Source organism: Tympanuchus pallidicinctus, unplaced genomic scaffold, assembly GCF_026119805.1.
Source record: "Tympanuchus pallidicinctus isolate F22 unplaced genomic scaffold, pur_lepc_1.0 scaffold11, whole genome shotgun sequence".
Lineage (NCBI taxonomy): Eukaryota > Metazoa > Chordata > Aves > Galliformes > Phasianidae > Tympanuchus > Tympanuchus pallidicinctus.
The window spans coordinates 1043483-1070313 of NW_026294627.1; the positions used below are offsets into that span (position 1 = coordinate 1043483).

At 46.2% G+C, this 26831-nt stretch overlaps 2 protein-coding genes across 4 annotated transcripts in view; both read left to right on the plus strand.

Annotated features, from left to right (window-relative positions):
• CAPN5 (calpain 5) overlaps positions 1–1407 on the plus strand; it is a 47597-nt gene extending 46190 nt beyond the window's left edge. For both annotated transcript variants that reach the window (XM_052670895.1, XM_052670896.1), the window contains 2 exons: positions 887–1023; positions 1127–1407. In XM_052670895.1, coding sequence (XP_052526855.1) covers positions 887–1023; positions 1127–1309 — 320 coding nt within the window. In that variant the 3' untranslated portion in view covers positions 1310–1407. The remainder of the gene's footprint in view (positions 1–886; positions 1024–1126) is intronic.
• A 6227-nt stretch (positions 1408–7634) lies between these two features.
• Positions 7635–26831, plus strand: part of MYO7A (myosin VIIA) — a 96632-nt gene continuing 77435 nt past the window's right edge. For both annotated transcript variants that reach the window (XM_052669335.1, XM_052669345.1), the window contains exons 1-2: positions 7635–7770; positions 24033–24090. In XM_052669335.1, coding sequence (XP_052525295.1) covers positions 24073–24090 — 18 coding nt within the window. In that variant the 5' untranslated portion in view covers positions 7635–7770; positions 24033–24072. The remainder of the gene's footprint in view (positions 7771–24032; positions 24091–26831) is intronic.

The following is a 26831-nucleotide window of genomic DNA, read 5'->3' on the forward strand; positions in this document are numbered from 1 at the left end:
ATTTCTGTCTTTTCCCTGAAATCTTGCTCACAGCAAATGCTTTAATTACCATCATCATCTTTTATAAGTATTTTTAAATATAATTCCATTCTCAGGTTCTCTGTTCTGCCACTAGTTTCTGACTAAATATTCCCAGTTCCCAGACCCTTTGTGGATCTTCTACCTCAGCACAACTTGGCACTTAATTTTGGCTCAGCTTCGTGTTGTCTCTCATCACCTTGATAGCCCAGCATTTTTTCTTAACCCAGCAGTAGCCCTTATACATAAAATCTCTGCAGCATTTGAGTCTCATTCAGTCTAGGAGAAATAGAAGATGTGCCAAAGATTTATGAATAGAGGTGAAAACATATTATCACACTGAGTTAGTTGGTTCTGACCTTAAAGTAAAACCAAGCCCAGTTCTAGAGTGTGTAAGTATAGTGGAAGCAAGTGTGTTTTTGCAGGCTCTGTCTGTTCTTCTTGGTGTTTCCTTACATGAAACAACCTCTGTGAGTCCAGATCTCTTCTCCATGGCTTTATTTTCATCTACTTTCAGTAAATCCTGTAAGGGAGAGGTGAGCACATCGCTGTCTTCCATGCCCAAAGGCAAGGAGAATTTAGAGTGATGAAGGAGGGCTTAAATAGAATATGAAGTCAGGGAAGAGGTGGCCATTTCATAGCTTTCCATCACCAACTCCTTTCTGGATGCCATGTCACCTAACAGGGTAAGCCCCAGCCCATCAGCAGAGCCTCGTGGACATCATCTGGAGTGTGATGCACTTCTTGGCAGATATCCATCTCTTCTGGTGGGGCTTGGAGGAAAACTGCTGCATGCAGCCCCTGGGAAAGGGCTCTGAGAAATTACAGGACACACAAAATAAGGATAATATACTTTTTATCTCCCCAGGAGCTGACCCATATGTGATAATAAAGTGCGAAGGGCAAAAGGTTCGTTCTGCAGTGAAGAAAGACACAGTGTCACCAGAGTTTGATGTGAAAGGCCTCTTCTACCGCAAGAAGCCAGGAAAACCCATCATTGTTCAGGTATCAGTGATCTGGGGGCTTGAGGTGAGGCTGCACCAGGCAAAGCAAAGTGGGAGAGATTGGTTGGATCCCTTAAGGATCTGCCTTTGTTTTGTTTCTTCAGATCTGGAACCACAACTTGATAAGCGATGAGTTCTTGGGTCAAGTGGCACTCAAGGGAGATCCCAGCGACCAGCAGACCGTGCACACACTGCACCTCCAGGACAGAGGGAACAGAAAATCAAATGATCTGCCTGGAACCATTGCTGTGAGGATGCTCAGCAGTAACATCCTCACCAACGTCTGAGTACTCAAGGACTCTCCTCTAGTGCCACATATGTATATATATGCATATATACATACACACACATATATATATACACACAGCCTATCTACCACCTGCAAGTGTAGGAGAACTATGCATGCATTCCACTCAAAGGAGCCAATCTTGTGTTTTCCATGTTAAAAAATGGTGCCTTGTTGGGGAACCACAACGATCCTTCTACTGGCATCCTCTGCAGCCCCATCACCACCGTGCACCCCGTGGGATTGCTGCTGGCACGCTGTGTGTCCTGACAGCCAAAGCACGATGTCCAGGTGCTGTATGTTTACACGAGGCTTGGGACACACGTGTCACCACGCACACGTGTGGCCACCATGGTCCCACCAGCTGCTTCAGTGCATCTTCAATGTGTCTGCTTGGTTTTAGAGTAGTGCACGAGGAGTCTTCTGCCCATGAACTGGCATTTAATTGCTTATCCAAGGAGGCACGTCAGCAAAGCAGAAGGGGAAAAAGAAATTGGGGCTCTTGGGGTGTTTTATTGATATGCACACAGCAACTGAATGGGAAATGTACTAGAGCAAGTCACACAATCCCGAATCCACAAGGTCAGCAAGACTAGTGGCTCCATCACTGTAGGGACCTGCTGTCTCATTCCAGGTCCTGTTCAGTCCCTGTTCACTGTCCTGAATCACGGAATCACAGAATGGCTGAGGCTGGAAGTCTGGTCCATCTATTCCAACCCTGTCCCAGCAGAGACACCCAGAGCAGGGTGCCAAGCAACCACATCCAGGTTGCTTTTGGAGATCTCCAAGGAGGAGAACTCACAACCTCTTCGAGCAGCTTGTGTGGGGACTCCATCACCCGTGTGGCACAGCAGTGCTTCCTGGTGTTCAGCTGCCTATTCTGAAGGATGCAAAAATGCCAACAGCTCTGGTTAGTCAACTGTTCTGCAGGGCTATGTTTTTGAGTTGGTCTGGCCTCGATTCCTGCCTGTGCCTCTCAAACTGCCATTGTGCCTGCTGTCTCTACTGCTTTTTTTCTGTCGTCCATAGAGCCTGAATTTTACCTTTTGCAGAGTTGTAACCCCATACCTGAGTTGTCTCCTGAGTGTATTCAGTGTTGGGGTAAGAGAAGAACAGTTCCTCTGAAGGCCAGAGCATCAGATCTCATGGATGAGGAGCATCAGTTCCCACACATGAGGAGCTTTGTTCAGTGGACATCGCCTTCACTGCTGCATACTGATTTCTAAAGCATCATTTTCAGTGCCTCACTTTCCCAAACGCTGTGGAACTTGAGCTCATGTTAAAGGAGGGGAGCACTCAATGAATGCTCAGTTCATTCTAACATTCATCTGCCACATTCAGTTTCCAGTTTATTGATGGGTTGCACAGAGCTAAAGCCAGTCCACAAGCACAGCCTAAACACATCTTGGTACAAAGGTACAGAGCACAGTCCTGAAGTGTGTAAGACCATGCTCCCGTTTGCTGTAATCCTGAGTTTCTCTTCCTTATTCCACTGGGTGGCAGACTCTGGCTTCATATAAACTATACCAGCAGATCCTCTGCAGTCAGCTCCTTGCTAGGAGAATGGAGCACACATGATGCAATGCTTCCCGTAAAGAACTTTTTTTTTTAAATTCAAACTGTCCACCTACCACCAATATTTCCCCACTAAACCATGTCCCTAAGGATAACTTCACCTGCTTTTGCAGGCTGTTCTTCCTTCCACATCTTCAGTTGTTAAGCCGTTGTGGGTCAGCACTGGACTTTCGACCAAATTGCTCATTTTTCTTAGGTCTTGTTTTCCAGGGCTTAGCAGCAGGCAGTGACCCACAAGATGCTTTTTTGGGTCCCACTTATTCCTGTTGTGCAGAACACCTTCCAAATCTTGTTGCCATCACCCGAATGAGAGTGGCACTGTGCAGAATGAGCTCAGATGCTGCTGCTTTGATAAAGGGAAGTTTTGAGCCCAAAATTGAAGCAAACTCTTCACTTTGCCCAGCACAGTTCAGAGTTCCTTTGATTAGATCCTGATTTTGGGCACAAGATTCATCAATGAAAATAAGTGGGAGAAGGACTTTGGGGCCAAAAGTTGTGATTTAAGTCTTAGGAGTGACAGATGAAAGGGACGCCTAGGAATGCTTTGGAGGGAGAAGAGCCATTCAGCTGAAGGAGAACACCACAGGAGCACCACAGGCATTTTGCACCATCAGCACCAGATGGAGGAAGCTGGTGTGCTTGCATGAGCCATGTTTTCTCAGGAAATCAGGCTGCCCATAGCTTCAATAGACCACAGCCACCTGGCCCAGGTGCCCTGACCCCTGCCAAACCGTGCTGTGATCCCCAAGAAGTGGCACTGAAGCTTGCTGGGGAGCAGTAATGCCCTGATACCCATGGCCAGCCTCCCTCCTTCCTACAGAGAATCAAGCCATAATGAAAGGCAGCTTTCGATACCTTCTTGAAAATAACAATTGTTATACCATATCAGGACCAAAATGTCTTAATATTGATAATAATTCTGTTCTTTTTATTTCGTTTTCTTGTCGAAAACTTAGAGCAAAAGCTTTCTTTCCCCCTTCATTTCCAAGGGATGAAGGAAAATTTCCTTTTTCTAACTTCTTTTTTTTTTTTGGTCTTGTTTGTAGAGTGGGTTGAGGAAGGTAGTTATAGAAATGCCGCTGTTCGTGTCAATGCCTTTTCTCTTTGAATAGAGTAAATGGATGTATTCCAGTTGTTTTTTTATCTGAGGGGAGGGGCAAACCTGATGAGGACTTTCCATTCCCCTTCCCACCACCATAGATCATAGAATAGTGGAATCATGAAAGTTGGAAAAGACCTTTAAGGTCATCGAGTCTCAACCGTCAACCAATCCCCACCATGCCCACTAAACTAAGTGGTGTGGGGTGTCTCTGATTAATTTTCTGTTTCTTTTATTAATCACTGCATCGGTTGCAAGTAGCCTGTCACTACACTCCATGAAATCCCCTTTTTTTAATGTGGTGGTGTTAAACCAGGCTATGAGTTGTCTTCATCTCCGAAGGCACCGATGTGTCCCGCTGCACAAGATCGGCGAGCGGTCAGAACTGAAGGCCAACGTTGTACAGCTGTAAACCTCCTATAAATAAATTGTGTATATTTTATTCAGACTCCCTGCCTCCGAACTTGCTGTGTTCTTCCAGAAGGCTTTTTGACGGACACCAGGTGGCTCTGCAGAACCTAATTTGTTGGCTTGGTTCACTGAACTCCATTCAAATTATGTATTTTGTTAACTCTGAGACAGGGGCAAAGCAAAATGTTCATAGAATCATAGAATGGCTTGTGTTGAGAAGGACCACAGAGCTCATCCAGTTCCAACCCCCTGCTATCTGCAAGGTTGCCAACCAGCAGACCAGGCTGCCCAGAGCCACATCCAGCCTGGCCTTGAATGCCTGCAGGGATGGGGCATCCACAACCTCCTTGGGCAAATGTGTGAAGATTTTGTGCAAGGTTACCCTCATGTTCACTGGGCAAAGCCAAGGAGGAGAGTAACCACCTCCAACTCGCTTTATCTCAAAGTCATCACAGCGCAGGGATCTTGGGGTTGGTTTCTTATTTCTTTTTGAGTCTCCATTAACTTCAAAAAAATCTCTGCAATCTGGGAAAAATGATAACAACAAGAATAATAAAAAATGTAAGATTATGGGCAAAGCAGGAGGAAGATATGATTTTGGATGGCTTTCCCTCAACAAAGAGCCCATTGCCCATTGCACAAAGAGCAGATTGCACATTATAGAATCATAGAGCCATTTGAGTTGGAAAGGACCTTTAAAGATCATCTGGTCCAACTCCCCTGCAATGAACAGGGATACCTACAGCTCCATCAGGTGCTCAGAGCCATGTCCAGCCTGACCTTGACTGTCTCTAGGGATGGGTTTCTTATAGCTCCTTTGGATAAACTTTGGGGAACTTCTCTGTTTTCCCTGAGACTTGTTTGGTGCATAGCTAAAAATCCAAAAAAAAAAAAAAAAAAAAAAAGCCTATGCAAGGTTGGATGAGCCAAAAATCATCCTGCATGCTTCCACACCAACATTGGCTTTGGCTTTGAGGTTTTGCTAGTACAGTGAGGCTTGAGAGCCAAGGCTGCTTTGCAACTGTGCTAATGGCACTCAAGTGGTGTACACCAACACAGGTAGGCAAGGTAGGGATGCTGGAATTGTTGTGAGGCCAAAAGCAAATCAGTATGGCGACACTGGAACAGTGTATATAATTGGAGAGCAGCAATAGGGAGTGGAGTGGGCCCAGGTTTCCCAAGGTTCCTGCAACATCTCCTCATCCCTCCAGCACTGTCATCTCCTGCAGATTTCTGCCCACTAATGTTAAATTAATAAAAAGGGCACTTTGGGGCCTCCTTTTGACCTGCATGAGCACCTTTGAGATGAAATGAACCACCATAGCCACAAGATGGGCTTGGAATGCTAATTCTCACACAGAATCACACAGAATCACAGAATCACCCGGGTAGGAAGGGACCTCAAGGGTCATGTAGTTCCAACCCCCCTGCCTAGCAGGGCCACCAAACATCCACATTCAGATCAGGTTGCCCAGGACCCCGTCCAACCTGGCCTTGAACACGTCCAAGGACGGGGCATCCACAACCTCCCTGGGCAGCCCGTTCCAGGGCCTAACCACTCTCCTTGTAAAGAACTTCCCCCTAACATCCAACCTCAATCTTCCCTCCTTCAACTTGGATCCATTTCCCCTAGTCCTGCTGTTGTCAGCCCTTTTGAACGGTTTACTCCCCTCCTGGGTGTAATTCTCCTCAGAGTTGGATCCCCTTTAGCCTCCAGCTTCCCATTTGAGCATTCATGTAGAGTAATCCCAGCATGGATCTGAGCCTCCTGCCACTTGAGCAGGCTGAGGATTACCAGTAAGAATGGCTGCAGAGGCAACAGTGCTCTCATCTAGGGGTTCAATGGCTGTCCCTCAGAGCTGCTGAGGTGGTGCCATGTCCTTGGCCAACATCCTCAGCGTTGAATACTCAGGGATAAGCTGGTGACCCATAACAGTGACATTGTTAAAGAAGTTTCTAAGGGCTTAGTAAGGGATGTGGTGGCCACAACATGGCTTCTCCTATGTTTTGAGCAGAATTCCTTGGTGCACCTCTGCAGGACAAGACTCTCTCATAGTGCTCTATTTCCATGTCATCACCAAAAATTCAGCCACCCCCAGGAGAACACTGTTTCAGACACCATCTCACATTTTGGGGCATATTTCTATGAAAGGAAGAAGAATCACAGAGGGCACTGGTACCATTTGCAATTAATATCCAAGCTTGTAGAGCCCACTTTTGCTAAGGCCCACAGAAACCAAAAACATGCTCCAGGTCTGCTCAGCTTCTCTGCCAAGAGATGCTTAGAAACACTTTGTGTGCTATGCTGTAAAACCAAGGTGTAGTTTGCAACAGTTATGAGATAAAATGCCAGGCTTCGTATTCAGTAAGAAGCTCTGGGGATGTTTCTCAGCACAATTAAAAGCAGGAAAGAGAAAAGACATCAGCCCTGATTTGGGCATGAAGTCATCAGGTCAGAGTTAAGCTTCTTGACACAACCTCAGCTCTAAGTTTCCTGGTCTTCAACCATTTCTCTCTGCTGACTTCCCCATTTTCCATATTTACAAGCTTACCAGTTTGTGCATTCAAATATAAATTTCAACATCTAAAGGGGGACTGTAAGAAAGAAGGGGACAGAATCTTCAGCAGGGTCTGTTGGACTAGGACAAAGGGAAATGGTTTTAAACTCAAAGAGATTTAGATTGGTTATAAGGAAGAAGGTTTTTTTAATGATCAATGTGGTGAGGCACTGCCACAGGTTGCCCAGAGAGGTGGTGGATGTTCCAAGGCACCCAAGGTCAAGCTGGATGGGGCTCTGAGTATCTGATGAAGCTGTGGGTGTCCCTGTTTCAATGCAGGAGAGTTGGATTAGATGGCCTTTAAAGCTCCCTTCTAACTCAAACAAATCTGTGGTACTACAATTCTGATTCCATCAGCATCCCAGGGGACCTGGATGAGGTCCCCTGGTTTTGCACATCCATGTGCCCCCAGCATGGTATTGAGAGGTGTTCCCAGTCATCCCTTTGCCTCAGAAGCCATCAGGACTCTGAAAAACCAGAACTTTGCTATTGCGGAGCTCGTAGCTCCGTGGGTTCCACCATTCTGGGCAGCCCCGGGGGTACAGGAGGTGACCTACGGGGCCACGGGGATGCACGGGAGCGCACTGGTCGCCCTGTCCCCGGGTTGGAGGTGTCTTGGACACGTACAGACACACACACCCACGTACACACACACCAGGGGCTGGCTGTAACCCGGCTCCTCCCCCGCTAAGAGGCTCAGCAGCGGGCAGGGCAGCGGCTGCCCTCTCTCCGTACGGGAGGCAGCGCGGATCCGCTCTGGGCACAAAACCCTTTCCCCTGCCCCAACCTTACCCCCGACCCCGGCCATGCCCCGTTAAGGTAAGGAGAAATGGAGCGACAGGTTTGCAGTCGGGAAAAAGACGGCTGGAGGCTGGAGATGCTTGGGGAGGGGGGGTTGAGGGGGAAGGTTGCAGTGGGGTGGGGTTGGAGAGGGGTCCGCTTCCAGCGACCCCGCCGCAAAGCCCGGATCGAACCTGGAAAAGGGGTGAGGGAGGTGGGTGTGGGGTTTCCCCACCTGCCAGGAATGGCCGGCAGCTCGGCTCCTGCAGCACGGATTAGTGCCTCGTTGATTGCTTGGCGCTGATTAATTTAGCTCGGGTCACTCAGAGCTGAGCTGGGTGAGGTGGGGGCTGTTCCCCTCCTGTGCTGGGGTCTGAAGGATCCCCTTCTTCCTTCCACGTCCCCTTCATATTCTGGGAGACGTTTGGGTGTGCTTAGAGATGGGGAGGGGCTGTTGGGGGTGTGGTGCTGCTGTACTGTCAGTGGCACAATGATCTCAGGTGTCCCCCAACCCCACCGGTCCTGGGGACACCTCTACTTCTCTTTGTTCTGCTCCAGCCCCAAAGCTTTGTATTTCACTGCCCAGTTTGGGAATGGGATGTCACTTGCAGGGGCTGTGCTGCTTCAGATGGGTTTGGTAACAAAGTAAGATCCCTAAGCTTTCCTTGATGCAGCCACAGTATCCTAAAAAGGTGCAGCCAGCATCTCTTGGCATCTCAAGGAAAATTGGTGTGTATGGTGGATGCATCCTGCAGGCAATATGGTGGGAGAGTTTAAGAGGCAAAAGAGCTGTGGATCTAAGATTTCTTGGTCTTCCATAGCTCATGTATGGCTGCATAGGGCCCGGTGGTGGTCTCACAGCCCCAGGTCATTGCATTACTGGGAGTATGCTTCTCCCCATAGTCTCTCCATAGTTGGTCCAAAGACCAACTCCATGGGGTTAATCTGTGCTTTGCCTTGAGATATTGATGATGTAGCTCTCCCCTCCTTCTCCACTGTGGGATGCTTCAGCTCTTATCTCTGTCCCCAAGAATGAGGGAATCCCAGTGTACCAGCTGTGGTGATGTGAATATATGGGAAAAAGCTTTTGGTAAAGCTTCAGCCAAAATCTGCTTTCGTGTGAAACCTTGTGCAAGATCCCCACTGTCCTGCATCTCCAGAGGACAGCAGAACAGGGACAAACAGACTCAAAACAGTACAGCTCTTCCCTTCCATAGATTGATGCTCAAGTTGTTGTCACCTGTTGCACTGCAACCCTTGAGCTTGCAGCTTTCCAAACACAGCTGCCTAAATAATGCTCAACATCAAAGCTGTGGTTGTAGTGAGCTGTGTTCTTTCCTTCCCACTCAACTTTTTTGTTGAAAGCTTCTGTAAAGCCAACATGCAGAGCCAGAGTCTGTTCTTGAGCTCTTGGGAGCACAACCAGCATAATTTCATGGAGTTCCATCATCCCCCCACTGACCCAACATTAACGAGACCTGAATCAGGCCCAGGGACGAGCCCTTCTCTATGGCAACGTCATTTCTAGCTGGTTTTCCCCCCTCCAAGCAGCCGATCTGTCTTGCCCTCTATTAAGTTTCCACGGACCAGGGGCTGATGTACAGTGTTTCCCTCTTACGCTTGCTAACTTGTGACTTCGCAATCCTTTGGGTTGCCATGGAAAGGATTATGCTGTGATTAATGAAGGTATTGTCAGCTCATAGGGTTTCTTTTTTTTTCTTTTTTTTTTTTTTTTTTCAAAGCCTTTCCTGGAACAGCAGAACAGCAGAAAGGGGCAGAGGGGACAAGTGGCTGCAGGCGCTGTCAGTCCCAGGCAGGATTTTGTATTTTTTCCACCAAAATCTTGCTGTCAGGTAGAAGCTGCTGCCTCTGCTCCTTGCCAGGTCTCCTCTCTAGGTTCCTTTTGAGGGTAAAAGGAGAAATGTTGACTTTCACAGTTTGCCAGGAGCAGAGCCAGATGGTTCTTGCTCCGGAAGAGGAATGGGATGAGTGTCACTGTACCAAGGGGCTGGCAGGACGTGCAGCTTTCTGCTGGCAATGTATGGGGAGAATCTGGTGTGGGATGAGCTGTGCTTTGGTGCTGTTGGGTCCCCAAGGCAAAAAGCTTCTCCTGCCCAGCAGTGCCTGTGCTTGGTGTACCAACCATCCCCAGTGAGCACTCTAAAACCTTACTGCACCAAATGTGAGCCTCTGCTCTGCAAAGTGCTGAGATGCCAGGACAGAACAGAGCGCGGTTGTTCCTCTTTTGCAGAGCAGCAATGAACAATGTGCAGAAATCCAATGGAAAACAGGCATTTCAATAGACAGAGTGACAAATATATAGGCAAAAATCACAATCCAAAAGTCTCTGGGGACACCCCCACTTCTCAGCACTGCTGACTGAGTTGTGTCCATCCTAAAGAGATTAGCTTGGGCTGGAGGGGACCTTAAAGCCCATTCAGTTCCAACCCCTGTCATGGGCTGGTTGCCCTCCACCAGCTCAGGGCCCCATCCAGCCTGGCCTTTGGCACCTCCAGGGATGGGGCAGCTACAGTGCCAGGGCTTTTCTGCCCTCTGGGCAGCAGTGCCAGGGCTTTTCTACCCTCTGAATAAAGAATTTCTTCCTAACATCTAACCTAATTTTTCCTTCTTTTAGTTTAAACCATTCCCGTTTGTCCTATCACTATTAGACCGTGTAAAAAGTTGGTCCCCTCCTATTTATTAGCTCCCTTCAAGTACTGGCAGACCACAGTGAGGTTTCCCTGGAGATTTCTCTTTTCCAGGCTGAAACAAGCCCAGATACTTGAAGGGAGTTGAAACTTATGGTTTAGGTTGAATATAGACTTTATGGCAAGATAGAGCAGGAATTCTCACAGTACTGGAGAGAGGATGGGCACAAGATGAAGACTGGCAGAGTGTAATTATCAGAAAGAGAATGTATCTGTAGTGCCTGGATGAAGGGAGCTGTCGATGACATGCTGTAAAAGACTTTTAGAAATATTATGGTTTAATCTCGTGGGGTTTGCAGGTTACAGCTATGAAACAAGTTTCATTTCAGAAGGAATTGCAAATGCTGAAGTACAGGGACAGTGTTGGAAATTAGGAAAAATTGCTTCTCAGAAAGAGTGGTCAAACATTGGCACAGGCTGCCCAGGGAGGTGGTGGAGTCACCATACTTGGGGGTGTTCAACAGCTGTGGAGATGTGGCACCGAAGGACATGGTCACCGAAGGACATGGCATGGTGGGATGGGTTGGGGTTGGACTTGGTGATCTTAGAGGTCTTTTCCAACCTTAATGATTCCATGAAACTCAGGTGGGCTAGACTTGGGAGCAAAACCTACTTTTGGGGATCAGGCTGTTGTATGTTGCCCAGTGTAGCAGTCATTGCCCCCTCCCCCTCTTTCCCCTCCATTCCCCTCCCTTCCTTTGCAGCTCCTTACACTCCCATTCCCTTCATAGAATTAAGGAATGGGTTGGATTGGAAGAATCCTCAAAAAGGGCCACTAATGAGACCACTTCATACATTAGGACAGAGGGATACAGAATGTGCATCCTGTAGTTGGTTGGGCTGCAAACCTGTACACAGTGCTTCAAACCTCTACCTCCTCATCTGTGTCTTAGGGTGTTTTCCAGCATTAGTGGTGCCTGCCCTTTGTGCTGTCCCTACTATTTCTGTTCTGCTTCCTCTTATCCCTCAGCTTGGTTGGATCAGTGCCATCAAGGCCAGCAGATTTACCCTTTGTTGAAGCAAACTCCAGAACATTGAGTTTGCATTGTGTTGCACTGAGTTTCTCTCTCCTGCAGCCTTCAGAAGGTTTCAATCTAGAGAAATAAATGGGGTTATTTTACCTATAATCCCCATCCAAGAGCCTTTCTCAAGCCCACTGAGAAGCTGCACTTCTTAATCACTGCACAGTAATTAAGACCCTTCCCATTTGGTCTTGGCTGCCATTCATCACAGAGGGATAACAGAGCCAGGACAACCCAGACTTTTGTGGTCTGCCTCTGTGCTGCAGCTTGGAAAATAGAGCATAGGAAAAGAGACAAAACTGTATTTATGTTATTTTGTTGGTGGTTTGTTGCTGTTTTTTGTTTTTGTTTTTGTATGCAAACTTCATATTGCCAGAATTACTGGGCTGGTAGTGCTACTGCATCCTTAAGTTGGAAAAGGATGGACAAAATTCCTGTGGTTTCTGCAGGTTTTCAGAACTGCTGATCATCCCTGAGCACTTGGGGTGCCTTGGCACAGCCTGCCCAGGGGTCAGGATCCATGGCAGGAGCTATTAGACCTTTTATGTAATTCGGTAAAGCAGCACACGGCAGTCTATAAACAATTAATGAGCAGATCAGCCCAATCTGCTGTGTACTCTGGTATACCCTGAGAACACTGCTCTTCCCATAGAAGGAATTACTCCTCAGCAGCACAACAAGGTGAAGGAAGCTCTGTCTCTGATACCACAGTGCTTGTGGATGCTAGAGCAGGTCCTTGTCCCAAAGGGAGGAGAGTTTCTAAGGGTGTTTCTTCAGGAAGGCACTGAGATGCTGCTGTCGTCACTGCTAAGTGTCTCATCTGTACCCAAATAAGAGATAAGCAAGCACCCCGTGATCTTGGCCAAGTCTATGTGAGAGCCACATGAGCTTGGGATGCCCCAACGGGGCTTATCATGACTGCTCTTCATTCAGGTTTGTTGTTCTGGTACAGAATGGGGTGGTAGGAGAGAAAAAGCTGGTTGAGCAACCTTATTGTTTTCAGAAGTAACCCTCTGGATCTCTTTCAGTGCCTTTTTTGGGGATTGGAACTAGATGATCTTCAAGGAATCTTCCAATCCAACCCATTCCTTAATTCTATGATCTTTAAGCTAAGCCATTCTATGATTCTACAGCTGTTTTGTAGCAGACCACTCTTTGGAATTGCAAACAAGACTCTGTCTTCCACCATACAGCTCAGCAGTTGGGAAGGATATTAAGAAAAACGTTGGACTAAGACCAGGAAAAGGCTTTGGCGTGTCTCCAGCAACACCCATTTCTTACATGAAGATGGGAGCAAATCACAAATAGTAACAGCTATCATTTTTCTTGATGGGATTTCTCAAAGTGCTGCAAACAAGGGTGTGAGTGGAGCAGCTTGTTAAAACTGGAATAAATTAAGTCCCTGATTAGAGCTGACTGGTTCATCTAGTCTAATTTCCATAGGAAGCAAGGCTTGTATGGCCACACTGCCTGTCTCTTCAGATGTGTCACGTAATCATGGTAGAATTTGTTGGCCAACTTCAGTCCAAATTTGACAGAGCAGTTGCAAAGAGATTGAGTTCCTAGGCGCTTCATGACAATCTGCATGCAGGCGTGGGTGAAAACTTGTGCCCTGCAGTGTGGTGTCAGCACTCATCGGACACCAGAGAGACCAGGTGGGGAGAAAGTTGCTCAGTTGCTCTGAGTATCTCATCTGCAGGAAAGGCTGCCTGAGGGGACTGTGTCCTGTTGGCCATCAGGATATCATATGGATTGGAGTTTGTTGGATGCAAATGAGGCTTTGGTAGCAGTGCTGCCGATGGAAGGAATTCTAGAGTTATTTCTGACTGTTCTTCACCAGATGGTCTTTGAATAGAACAAAATCAGTTGACCTCTTGGAGCCTCCAGTTCTGTGGCTCAACCAGGCTGCTTAGGCATGTACTGCCTTTCTGTTTTCAGCCTTTTGCAACACCTAGCACTTCTGCCCTTTAATCTAACCTATGCTTTGACAAAGACCTCCAAGCACAGCTTCACCTCATACAGGTGATGCCCTGGAGAGCACAGAGCATCCCACGTGCCAAAGCACACCCAGCAATGTCACGTCCCACCAAAACACGAAGACCTGAAGACAGAGCAATGAACAGCCCCTTTGACTCAAGTTCCCCAGCTGCAAAATTAACACAGCATTTTGCATCTGCAACCAATGAGTCAGGGAGCGTCTGTCCCCTTTCAGCAGGGCTATTACAGGGCTGATGTCTCCAGCTTTGCCTCAAGGTGCCCTGAGGGATGCAGAGGCAATTGCTGTTAGTAAAATGGCTTGCATCAAGGGCACCCGGAAAAAGCAGAGCAGAGTTTCTACTTGGTTTGTATCAAGTTTCTTTTCAAGCAAAACTCGATAGGTCAGACTTGGTGACCTTAAAGGTCTTTTCCAACCCAGATGGTTCTACTATTCTGTGAAAATGTCCTTTGAAGTCATCAGGTGTCTCAGCAGCGTAATGCAGGGCTGGTACCTTCTCATTTGAACTCACTTAATCCTGCTGATACCAGCTGCACCTGGAGAGTGACCCCAGCCTCTCCAAAAGGCTCACTCTGAGTTTCTCCAGCCCCACAAGAGACAAGAGAGTGGTGCTGGGGAGGGCAGAGGGAGAATATTTCTGAAAAGCCCAATAAGGGGCTCCTGCTGAAAGAAAACTGTGAAGGACTGTAAGATCTCGCTCCAGCCTGCACTAATTGAACAGGAGTGAGGGAGGTCACGCAGTCGAGGACAGACCATTAGGGAGCAGCAAGAACAGAGGCTGCTTATTAGGACAATTGAAGGACAGAGAAAAGAAGGGAAGCTGCCTTTATTAAAGATGTTTTGATCTGGAGTCAGGCACAGACTTGGTGTCTACAAGAAGTATAGCCCTGGTTCTGCCCATGGCCTCCTGCATGACCCTGGGGACAGTCACATCCTCCTTTTGTGCCTCAGTTTCCCTCTGTGTGATATGAGGACAGCATCATCCCCCTGCTCTGTAAATTGTCAGAGATTCACGAGTGAATAACATAGCTCACCAAGAGTGATTACTGTACTAGTGGATGCGGTGAGGGCTCTCTTTAATGAACTTTTCTATAGCAAGAAAATAAATAGCAGAGGGTCAGTAATGAAGGTATTGAACTGCAATTAGTCTGACAAACTCCTAATTCTGCTGTACAGAAACAGGCAGCCCAGGTGGATGTCACCATCCCTGGAGGTGTTCAAGAAAAGGCTTGATGTGGCACTGAGGGGCAGCTTTGGGCATGTTGGGGATGGGCTGATAGTTTGACTAGACAGTCTTACAGTCTTTTTCAACCTTAATGATTCTATGGTTCTATCTATATACAGCCTGGTCTAAAAGGGAGTACTTCATTGGTCTTAGAAGGACCCCATGTGCCTAAATCCGCCTGAAACCACCTCAGGAACAAATTCCTACAGGACAAGTCACTTAACACCCCCTTTTTATTCTGGGGTCCTGGTTCCAGCCTGCTATGGATGCACTGCCCTTTATGCTGCCATGTGACTTGGACATAGTTGGTTCTTGAGATAGAAAGCTGGTGGGAAAAGGACGTCACTGACATCACCTAGAACGACCTCCTTCATAATGACATGACCCAGCTAGAGTGAATAATAGAAGGCTGGGATATGTGTATAATTTTTTCAGGTGTATATATAAAGGGTGTATCATTCTATATGGGGGATATATATAATAGAATCACAGAATCATGAAGTTTGGAAAAGACCACTAAGATCATGTCCAACCCCATCCCATCCCCACCATGCTCACCAGTCACATCCCTCAGTGTCACACCTACACGATTCTTGAACGCCTCCAGGGACAGTGACTCCACCACCTCCCTGGGCAGCCTGTGCTAATGCTTAACCACTATTTCAGAGTACAAATTTTTCCTAATATCCAACCTGAACCTCCCATGGCACAGCTTAAGGCCATTACCTCTCATTCTAAACATTTCTTTGACTGACTTGTCTTTGTTCTCACATTATAGACACAAAATTTATAACTGCTTAACCAATATAACCAAGAGATCAAACTCTCCTATGAGCTAATTGCTAATGACTGTGGTTCAGCTGCAAAGCTGGCAGAGCCCAGATGGATCAGAATGCTGCTGCCTCCTGAATGTGGTGCAAACAGTGACATGCCACACATGAATCTCCTCTCAAATCCATGTGTTCATTGTAAAACATATCTGTCTGAGGTTAACCACTGCCATGTCTGCATGTAGACCCTGCTCTGTTAGTGGTGTGGGCTGAGCAGTCCTTGAAGGAGCAGATCTGTGGAGACCCCAGTAAAACTCAGGACCAGAAAGGGGACATCCAGTACAGCCCAGCACCATGCAGGAAAGCCCTGTTCCAAGGAGGAGAGCCTCGACAGCGTATTAGTGTCCTGAATCACCCTCAGGGTCAAATACAGGCTTCATTTTTCATATGTTCTTGTTCTGTGACAGCTCCCATGTGTAGAGCCTAGCAGAACTGGAAATTCATCTACAGAGTACATAAAGAAGAGATGAAAACAAATTGCAAACATCCTTAGGACAATCTGCTAGTGCAGCGTTGTGCTGGGACTGACTCATTCTGCTAGGTCTGGATTATGCTGAAATTACACCTTGCCACAGGATACTTTATTTGATTAATTATTGTGGCTGTTGAAAAATACTCCGTGGCTGGTAGAGGCTAGTGCACAAAAGAAAATTGCCCTCCTCAGGAGGCTGTGCAGAGCATTCTGCAGCAAGCTGGGATCGGATGCCTCAGTGATGCTTTGTTCTGCTCTGGCTTCTTGAAAGCATCGAGAGGGAGAAAAGGTCAGGTCTTTTGTTCCACTCCTCTACCTGCTGGGCTTTTCGTAGGGATTGAATGCAGGGTAAATCTATTGAGCTTCCTGTTGGAGGCTTAAAAATTTGATGCCTGTTTCCTGATTACTCTCAGAAGTATACAGGGGCTAAATATTGATTTTCTGACTTTTCAGAGTAGAGAGTTTTCTGTGGTTTCTTGCTCTAATGCACCTTTGTAGCTCAGGTTGGAAAAAATTATTTTCCAAACAAGTAGTAAAGCGTTGGCACAGGCTGCCCAGGGAAGTGGTGATGTCACTGACACCAGAGGTGTTCACAAACCATGGAGACGTGGCACTGAGGTACGTGGTTTAGTGGGCATGGTGGAGACGGGTTGATACTTGGACTGTGATGATCTTAGAGGTCTTTTCCAACCTTAATGATCCTACGATGCTCTGATTTTTTGGCTGGGACTCACTCAGATACGATGTCTCTGTGGAGTCACCAACCCTGGAGGTGTTCAAGGAACGTTTGGATGTTGTGTTGAGGGACATGGTTTAGTGAGTACTATTGGTGATAGGTGGGTGGTTGGACTGGGTGATCTTGGAGGTCTTTTCGAACCTTGGTGACCCGATGACTCTTTAATACTGTCCCATGCAGATGTTATGTTAACACAGTGTTGCACTCTTGCCCCCTCACTCAGTACAGCTGAACATACATTTAGAATAAAACTTTCAGGGGAATGGTTTTTCTTGTCCTAATCTGAAATGCAAAAGTGTTTGGGTAACTCCCTTAGGAGATCAGTACTGGATTGCAGAGCCTCTAAGGAGGCTTTAAGATCCTGCAGCTGGATTTGGATACCTATGGCTGTTTTGCTCACAGGCGAACAGCATGGCACAGCCTGGAGCTGTCATCACAGTCTGTGATTAATGCCTGCAGCTTCTGGTGGAGGAAGGCACAGAGGATCACATTCCTTCCCCTTGCTGCCTGTTATATCACTTCACACTCAGAGATCACCACTTTGGCATCTCACGGTGCCTTGATTCTCAGCTCCTGGAAATAACTCACTTGCAGTAAAGTCAGTTGTGTATCAAGCAGCTCACACTTCTGGGCTCTGGTCAGTTAGTTTTTTCAGATGGGTCAGGAGGAACAACCTTATCTGCATCTATAGCTGGGCCATTACCATCCTGACCAGTTTTATCCTTTGGGCAACCTGATGTAGTAAGGGAAAGATGTCCCTGTCATGGCAGAAGGGTTGCATCAAAAGATCTTTAGAGGTCCCTTCCAACCCAAAACACTCTATTGTTCTATAACCAGTGAGAAGAGCTCATGAGATGAATCACAGGATCACGGAATTGTGATCACAGTCAAAGGGGTTGGGAAGCACTGGTGAAGATCCCCCAGTCCAACTCCCTGCTAAACCAGGTTCTCAGATGTGACCTCACAGGGCAGAGCAGAGCAGAGCAGGAGGATCACCAGGATCACCTCCCTCAGCTTGCTGGCCACACTTTTTTAAATGCACACTAATATACCATGGGCCTTCTTGGCTACAAGGGCACTCTGCTGGCTCACGGCAGCAGTTGTCCACCAGGACACCCAGGTCCTTCTCTGCAGAGGTCATTTCAAGTCAGCCCCTGACCTGTACTGATGATTATTCCTCCCCAGGTGTAGGACTCAGCACTTTCTCTCTTTGAACCTCATCAGGTTCCTCTCCATCCAACTTTCCAGCCTGTCCAGGTTTTATTGGTCTAACAGCTCATCTATTCTGAGCACAGCCATATATTCAGAAGCTTTCAGTTCTGCCCAAGGACTGAAAATCCAGTCCTGGTTTGGGGTGCTAAAGTCTTGGGCTGGAAACTCTACCTACTGCCCAGCCACTGACACCTTTCTGTCTTTCACATTGAGTAGATTACCCTCTATTTACTGGTGGTTTCACTTACCAGAGCCATTTCCCTGGGTTTCAGATGCACTCACAAAATGACAGACTGCAGCATGCATAAGCTTTGCCCTTTCTTCCTTGAGCTACTTGCAGAAATATAAAAAAGAGTGCTGAAAACCAAATCAACCAACCGTGCATCTAATGCATTATTCTACACCCACCCCAGGCTACTTTACTGAAATAGTCTGCCTTGGTGTCTGCAGTCCTTTCTCCCTTTAGTTATTTGTCTAACTGATTAGCAATCTGTTCTATGTAGAGAGGATACTTATACTTTGAATAGCTGGCAATTCCTGAGATTGGAGATCCCAGATTAGACCTCTGTGGGATGACGTTTAGCAAGGTCTTCCCTAGGAACATCATCCACTCACCAGAAAAGACAAGCTCAATGGGAGCACCCCCAGATCCACTTAGCATCTAATCCTGTGGCTCTCACCACTGTAAGGCTGAACGCTCTAGGTGCAGATAGAGAAAATTCTGTATGTCCCTGAAACAGCTCTTGCAGGCTGTTCTTTAGTCTCATCATGTTACACTGATGACTAGAGAGGCAACAAAGCCTTTCCAAGGACCCAGGGCTTCATGAGGTGTCTTAACCCTTCACAAATCTTGTAGTTCTACCTGAACCTCTCTGTTTTTCCCCATTTTCCACGCAGAGCTGAAAGAGAGGTGAAAGTGAGGTAATTTTTCCAACAAAACAAGTCTGAACATAGCTATTTCTTTGCCTCCCAATATCAGCTTTACTATGTTCACTGAAACCTTGTAGTCACTCAAGTCTGTTCTTTCTAGCTGTAGATGTCCCTGTTCATTGTGGGATACTTGGACTAGAAGAGCTTTAAGGGTCCTTTTCAACCAAAATGATTCTATGATTCTATGAAGAGTGTGGGAAAGGTGTCTGGATTTGATCTTTTTTTTTTTATGGCCTTTCAGTGAGCTTGGATCAGGATTTTTCCAGTAGAACACGCACTGTGCTGATTAATTCCTGGTCTGTGTTGTGGATGCACTGCCCACGTGAGAAGGGTGTTGGCATCTGCACCTTATTGGTGCTGTGACCTCCCTTCCTGAGGTGACAGTTTCCTGGCATTCCCTCATGTCACCTGCCAACATGACCTCAGGTGATCCATTCATGCGGAGGCGGCAATTAAGATGTAAACAAGGGAACTTTCTCAGCACGTGGCAGGTGGTTTTCTGGCCAGGGAGTGATCACTGTGTCCTACAGCCCCATCATGAGAGAGGTTTTACCTCCTTCTGTTTGCTCATCCAGGGAGCGCCTGTGAGTCTGAGCATGACATTATTTGTGCCATGGGAGAGGAAGTTGTAACTGGATGGTCATTACCATGAACACATCAATCCATAGCCCAGACAGAGGAGATTCTCATATTTAAGCATCATCCCAGTAACTAAAGTAGGCATCTGACAAGACTCAATGTTTTGGTCCTTCTTAACTGAGGTGGGGGTTGAACTAATTTTGCCACTTCTCAGTGGGTCCTGGACAGATTACCTTCATGATTTTGGGGGCACATCCGAGCACACTGGAGGACTGACCCTTTGTGCAGAAAAGAAAGCAAGATTGGAGGTGAAAGCCCAGAGAGGCAAGGGTGTCTCAGGCAGCACTGGATGGCCGGAGATCAGCAGTATCTAAGATTTCCCCAAATTACCTCAGAAACCATAGCAGGCAGTCTGGGCTTCCTATTATAAGAGGCTAAGTGTTCAGTTCACTGTGAGTGCCTTCACAGGGAGCAGAGACCACATGCTGAATCTCTTACACATCAACAGACACCAGTCATACAATGGAGAGGGCATGGCATGGCATCAAAGCAAGGATGTGTACTTCTCAGGAAAAGTTTCCCAGGAACAGATGAAGATAAGATATTTTATTTTAAACAGTAAGGATCTTCAGAGGTAATTACCTCGAGAAGTGGTGGATCGTCTTTGTTGAGGTGTTTAGATCAAGATAGCATAGAAGAAACTTGTTAGCCAAGAAGAAGGTGGATGGCTGCTACATTCAGTTTCTGACCTCAAAGCCTTAATTCTAATGAAGAGTGCATAACACGAATTGTCATAGCCTCTCGAGCATCTAAATTTCAGTAGGACAGGGAGCAGGAGTGGCATGTAGTGGCATTACCTTCTTCCTCTTTGTGCAGTGTCATACAATGCTTAGAGTTCCCAACAACTGATGTCTCTGCTACCTTAATTTCTTTCAAGAGCCATTGATTCTCTTGACAATCAGAATCCTGATTTTCATGAGGACTAAGGCACTTGTCACCGAGGGCATAAGTCTAACCTTTTTATTCACTGTTTCTCAAATGGAGAGTAGAATAGATTGCAAAATCTTTAATTGTTCTCAGATCCCCTGCTGGAGGACAGGAGGTGAAAGAAGCAGTGTGCAGATAGCACTGGTGTATTAAATCTCTATGCTCTGTTAGGGTGATACAATACGTGAGTCAAATGGAGTAGAAGTAAGGCAATGAATCAAGAGCCACTTCTTTTGGCTTTCCACACTGTGAAGTGCCTGGGATATTCCCCATAATTAGACTTTACTCCGAGCCAACTATTCATTTTCTTCACAGCATCTGCAAATGGGAAATTATATGGGATGTGGGACTTCAGAAGAAAGGTACAGAATTTGCACTTTTAGAATGATACATCTGAATATCTCTTAACCAACGTCTAACAAGCATATACTCTGCAGGATTAATGCCATGGAGTGATCCCCAAAGCAGCGTGGCCAGTCATGAGGTTGGATTATGGTCCTGAGCAATCAACAATGAGATAAGAAATACCAACCAGATGATAAAAGCAATCCTCTTGGCAACTGTAACAGAATAGCTCTGCCCAGGCTCCTCCTCAGTTAAGCTCTGTTGGGTTTCCCTCACTCTTGCATTTGAGATCTCCTCATAACGAGCAAGAAAGTCATAGAGGAGGTCATTGTGGTGGAGACCTAGCATGGAAGAGACATACATGGCTCCATGTCACACATCTTGATGCATACAGAACTAGTTTAAAGAGTCTTTTAATCTCACTTCATTGCCTGCCCTGGAGGATCCCTTCAGATGATGTTGAACTAGCCCAGAAAGCTGCAAAATGAACCATTTGGATAAAAAATAGACTTTCCAAAGAGGTGTCTTCATTCCTTTGTTTTATGTGCAGTTGATGTGGTAGAGATGGTGAGTGCATTTTGTTTAACCTAGATTATTTCCTACGCCAAAAGTAGCTGTAAAGCTTCATATAGAAGCCAGGCATGGGAATGATGTTCTAGCAAGGGCTGCAAGGTCCAGATGGCCACTTCATTCCATCAGGGCTCCTGTGAATTAGCAGGCAGCTGATCTCCCCTGTGCTCAGACAAGGCCAATCCTTCTTACCGATCCCTGTGGGAAGAACAAGGAGGGCAGCCTGCTTCATGCTATACCTTTCCCTTTTGGGGTTTTCCCTACTGGGAAAAGCTGGATGCCTTTTCTATTCAACCTCCCGTGCAACAGTATTGTGACTGAGCTTAGGGAGCTGTGAACAGGAACAAACTTGATGGATTGATATGAAGGTTATACCTTCAGAAAAGAAAAAGAAAAATCAACAGGTTCTGAATACTGAAGACCTGTTGGGTACATAAGCACTCTTCCAAACCTAGCACATCTGTTCGGCGGGATTCCCAGTGCAGCTTTAATGCCAGGGGAGCCATGGCACAGTGCTTTCCTTCAGCAGCAGCAGCAGGTTCAATGACTGAAGGAGCAGTTCTGAGACTGGATCCTGTAGTTTTACCCCAGTCTGTGTAAGAGATTCCCCCATTCATTGTTTTTGCAACACAGAAATTCAAAGGAGGATGATGATTGAGGCCTTTTGCTGACTAACATCCCCATGTTGCTGACTAACATGCAAATAATTAATAATATTTATTAATATTATTTATGACCTCCTCTCCATTAGGTGAGACCTCTCTTTTTGAACTCTGATGAACAGTGATGCCTGGGCTGTTCTTCCACCCTCCCCCTCTTCTTCCTCTTCTTCCTTGCAGTTGAGGGAACTGGGCTTGTTTAGCTTGGAGAAGAGAAGGCTCCGGGGAGATCTCACTGCAGCCTTCCACTACTTAAAGGGAGCTTATAAACAGGAGGGGCAATGGCTGTTTACGAGGGTGGATAGTGATAGGACAAGGGGGAATGGTTTTAAACTGAGACAAGGGAGATTTAGGTTAGATATTAGGAGGAAGTTTTTCAGCCAGAGGTTGGTGAAGCACTGGAAAAAAAGTTGCCCAAGGAGGTTGTGGATGCCCCATCCCTGGAGGCATTCAAGGCCAGGCTGGATGTGGCTCTGGGCAGCCTGGTCTGCTGGTTGGCAACCTTGCAGATAGCAGGGGGTTGGAAATGGATGAGCATTGTGGTCCTTTTCAATGCAGGCCATTCTATAAATGAATTCCTTCTCCAGGGAAAGGAGACAGGTAGAGCAAAGGGATCATGTAGTTGGTTTCAACAACTGGATCTTTTCACTAACATGTTGAGGGTACTTAGATGGCAAACTCCTGCTTTTTCCAGTGGTATAGGTATATGCCTTCAAACATCTGTACTGTAAAAATGGAGAGGTGGTGCAAGCAGCGTGGTAAAGAAAAGGAGAATGATAAGACTGCAGTTCAGTCTGCAGTCCCTGAAGAAGTTATTCTATGCCATTCCACCTCACTAGCTTGAATGGGAATATTTATGTCCCACTGCTGGTGGGAAGCCACAGAAAATCCACTTTGCATGGTCATTACTGAATGAGATGAGTGGAACTGCTGTTGGTAGAGAAAGGGCTTTTCTTACAATGAGGAATGTGTACTAGTAGGTTCACACAGGAGGTGAACACTGTCCCATATGGTGTCTCATTCCAAAGTCTCACCTGGAGATTGTAGAATCACCAAGGTTGGAAAAGGCCTCCAAGATCATCTAGTCACACCATCCACTTACCACCAGTATTTCCCCACTAAACTGTGTCCCTAAGTACAACACCTAATTGAGGAGAGGCAAAAAGATATTGCTTTTCTCTCCAATCCCCCCCAAGAAATGCTATCCTTACAGTGGGAATGCATAAAAATAAAAATTATGATTGAACCTTAATACTCAGTTTTGTGTGACCGGTCTGGACCATTCTGTCACCATAAGACAAATGTCTTTTGTCCTTCAAGACTGTCAGCTTTCATAACCCTGGTGTGTCAGGGGAGCTGTAGCCTCTCAGAAAGTGTGACTTTTTGCCTACTTGTTAAGGAATGAGAGTTTTTACTATAGTGGAAAATGTTCCACATCATAAATTTAACAGTGACTGATTGTCATATGAGAAGGATGGCTTAAAGATTAAAAGCTGCAGAAATTTAATTATTTGTAGGCAATTTTTGCTCGTAGAGGCCAAACAATTCCATGCTGCAAGCAACACAAGGCGACATCACACCCCAGGTCTTTTCTTTCCCATCCTGAATAATGTTTTGCTGAAAGTTGTTCAGCCTACCCAGCCTTGTGATCAGTAGGCATAGGGCTGTCCTTCTTCACTTGCATTAACTTGTTCCATGGGATTTGGTGATATACGTAATAAGTCAGCTTTAGTCTGTTTGCTAGTTAATCTTTGGACAACTTTCTAGGACTCAGTTTACAAAATACTGCTTGCATAAGCAACCTCTATCCCTGTCTCATTCACCACCATGCAGGCATTAATCTGAATGTATTAGAGGATTGTCTCACACTGTCTGGAATTAATATTATGAAAGCACTGGCAGTTTAAGTGCTTCTAGCCCTCTTCCATATATAGGGGCTGGGTCAGACCCACCAGGGTTGAGACAGTCCTTGAGTTGGGGTCTATGAATTGGGGTGTCAGTCCATTAACCACAAATTTCTTTTTCTTTAGGTCCATTCCTGGTGATTGCTGATGTGTTTATTCAGGAACCATGGTCATCCTACGGCAGGTGAGTGGAGCATTCCCCTCTTCAGCATTTCTAAATTTACCCCATCACCCCAAGGACTAAGAAGACTTTTCTGGGGGGAAGGGTCGAATCAGGCTATTTTTATCCTATTCTATTTCTTTAAAAGGACTGTTACAAGATGCAGGGATACTCATTAGCCTTAATCCTTGATTGGCTTAGAGGAAATCATTGCTCTCTGTGTGTAGTCCAGATTAACCTCATGGAGTGTTCTGCTTCTATTTTCTCATCTGGGATGGCCCAGGAGCTGCACGTGAGTCCTGGATATGCAGAAGAGTAAACCAACTTTTTGCCAGCCATGAAGAATGTTTACTGCATGAACTGATTTCTGATTTCAAGTAGCAGTGCTGCTTTGGCTGTGCAAGAAAAGGAAGGGTTATCATATTTAAAAAGAATTGATGCATTAAGCTGTCGATTCAGAAATCATTTAGGGCTTCAAACTAGTTTTCCCTGTGTCTGGGCATGGTTTGAATTATGGAATCATAGAATCTTTAAGAGTGGAAGGGCTACTAAGAACAAGTCCAACCATCAACCAATCCCCACCACACCCACTAAACCATGTCCCCCAGTGCCACATCTCCATGGTTCTTGAACACCTCCAGGGATGGTGACTCCACCCTCTCCATGTTCATCTTCCTATAAGCTTTTTTTGGACCAGATGCTTATTTTCTGCTCAGACTTCTCAGTTCATCTGCACAGTATTTTGAGAGTACATAAGGAATCCACAAGTGAACTCCTAAAAGTTGTCAATGCTACCTGATACAGTTTTCTGAGATTAAAACAGTATTTTGAGATTTCAAGACAAGAAAAACACTAAACCTCCAAACAACCTGAGATTTTCAAAAAGCTCTTCCATTTACAGAAGGAAGAGGTGGAGTCACTGTTCCTGGAGGTGCTGCAGAACCACAGAGATGTTGCATTGGGGGATATGCTTTAGTGGACATGGTGAGGATGGGTTGGGTTTGGACTGGATGATCAAAGTGGTCTTTTCCACTCTTAATGATTCTGTAATTCTGTTCTCAATATTTTGGCGCTGCCAGCTTTTTGCTGACAAATATCAGTTTACATAGAACATTTCTTGCAAATCTCTCTGTAGCGTGTTGGGGTGATCAAGGACCTTTATACTGAAATGCAGGATGGTTGCCCAATTGATTTGAGGTAACTTTACATGGCTTACCCCATCTTAAGGTTCACTCTGAGTCAAAGATTTAAGTTATATATCTGTGCTATTCCTATTCCTGATTAGTATGACTTCTCAGATAACTTTCCCTCTGGGTCTGTCTGCTCTAACCATGTCCCAGCAGAGACACTCAGAGCAGGGTACCCAGCACCACGTCCAGGGGCTTCTGGAGATCTTCAAGGTTGGCTCTGTGCAGCTGAGTATGGAGGGCAGTGAACAGCATTGAGCAAGGAGAAGGCAACACTTAGGGCTTCTACACTGTTTTCTGTGCTTTCCATTCAGTAATTCAGAAGAAAAGACAATATTATTCCCCAGCAGGGGCCCACAGGGAGCCAAACTTATCAGCTTTAGTCACTAGCAAATTACTGATGACAACTTCATTTCCATGCACAAAGTAAGGGAAGGAATAAAAGGAGAGCTTCCCAAATTCCTGCCTTGGCAGCCAGTCAAATTCATTTGCCTTGGCAGCACAGCAGTAGTTTGTTTCTCCGTGTTCTGCCTTTTATTTAAAGCAGTGGTGTTTTGACAGTTGGATCTGAGACCAGGAGAGCATGGTGGAGAGTGCCTGGAGAGTGGCACATTCCCACTTCACGATGAGTGGAGTTTGCCAAGCTCATCACTGTTCTGATGGCAAAGAGAAAAGATCTGTCGCTTGAAACACGGCCATTTCTGCCAACTCCCTCTTCTTGCTTGTGTGGACAACATGTTTTTATAGCTATGGTGTCTCAGTGCTCTCGGTTTCCTGCAGACCAATGGAAACGGCCTTAAGTTGCATCAGAGGAGGTTCAGGATGGATATTCTTCTCCAAAAGAGTGGTAATGCAGTGGCACAGGTTGCCCAGGGAGGTGGTGGAGTCACTGTTCTTGGAAGTGTTCAAGAACCATGGAGACGTGGCACTGAGGGATGTGGTCATTGGGGATGGGTGGGGTTGGATAAGGGTTGAGCTTGGGGATCTTAGAGGTCTTTTCCGACTTAAATGATTCTTCGATTCTACGACAAATCAAAAGCATTTATCTGCTGACGATTAAAGCGTGGAAGTATTTCCTGTAGGACCAAATTCAGTGTTCTGTGAACTAGACTTGACATGAGATCATACTGGATCACTCTGGTCTCCTGACCACATCCAGTGCATGCAAGAAGAATGGCTGTTCTTATGAGTTTCTCCCAATGTTAACAACCTGGCAACCAACTCTTGAGTATATAGACATAAGTTAACCATGTAAATATAAAGTAAGCTTACCCAGAAGTGAAGGCCCTGAGGGATCAAGCTCTGCCGAAGTGCCTCCTGCTATAAAGCTCTTGTTTAGTTTAACATGGAGGTGAAATGCATGCAGATGAAGGTGTCTCCAACTAATCTGGAGCCCTGGAGGAGCAAAAGCTTGGTTGGAAAGCCTCAACTCTGCTTGTTTGGCTCAGCAGTGCTCCTTGTAGGTCGTTTCTGGGGGGCAATGCCAAAACCTCCCTCTTTCTCTGCAGCATTTCACCGTGCAAAGTCTGTACCATCTCTGGCATTCTTACAGCACACAATACACAAGACTGAGTATTA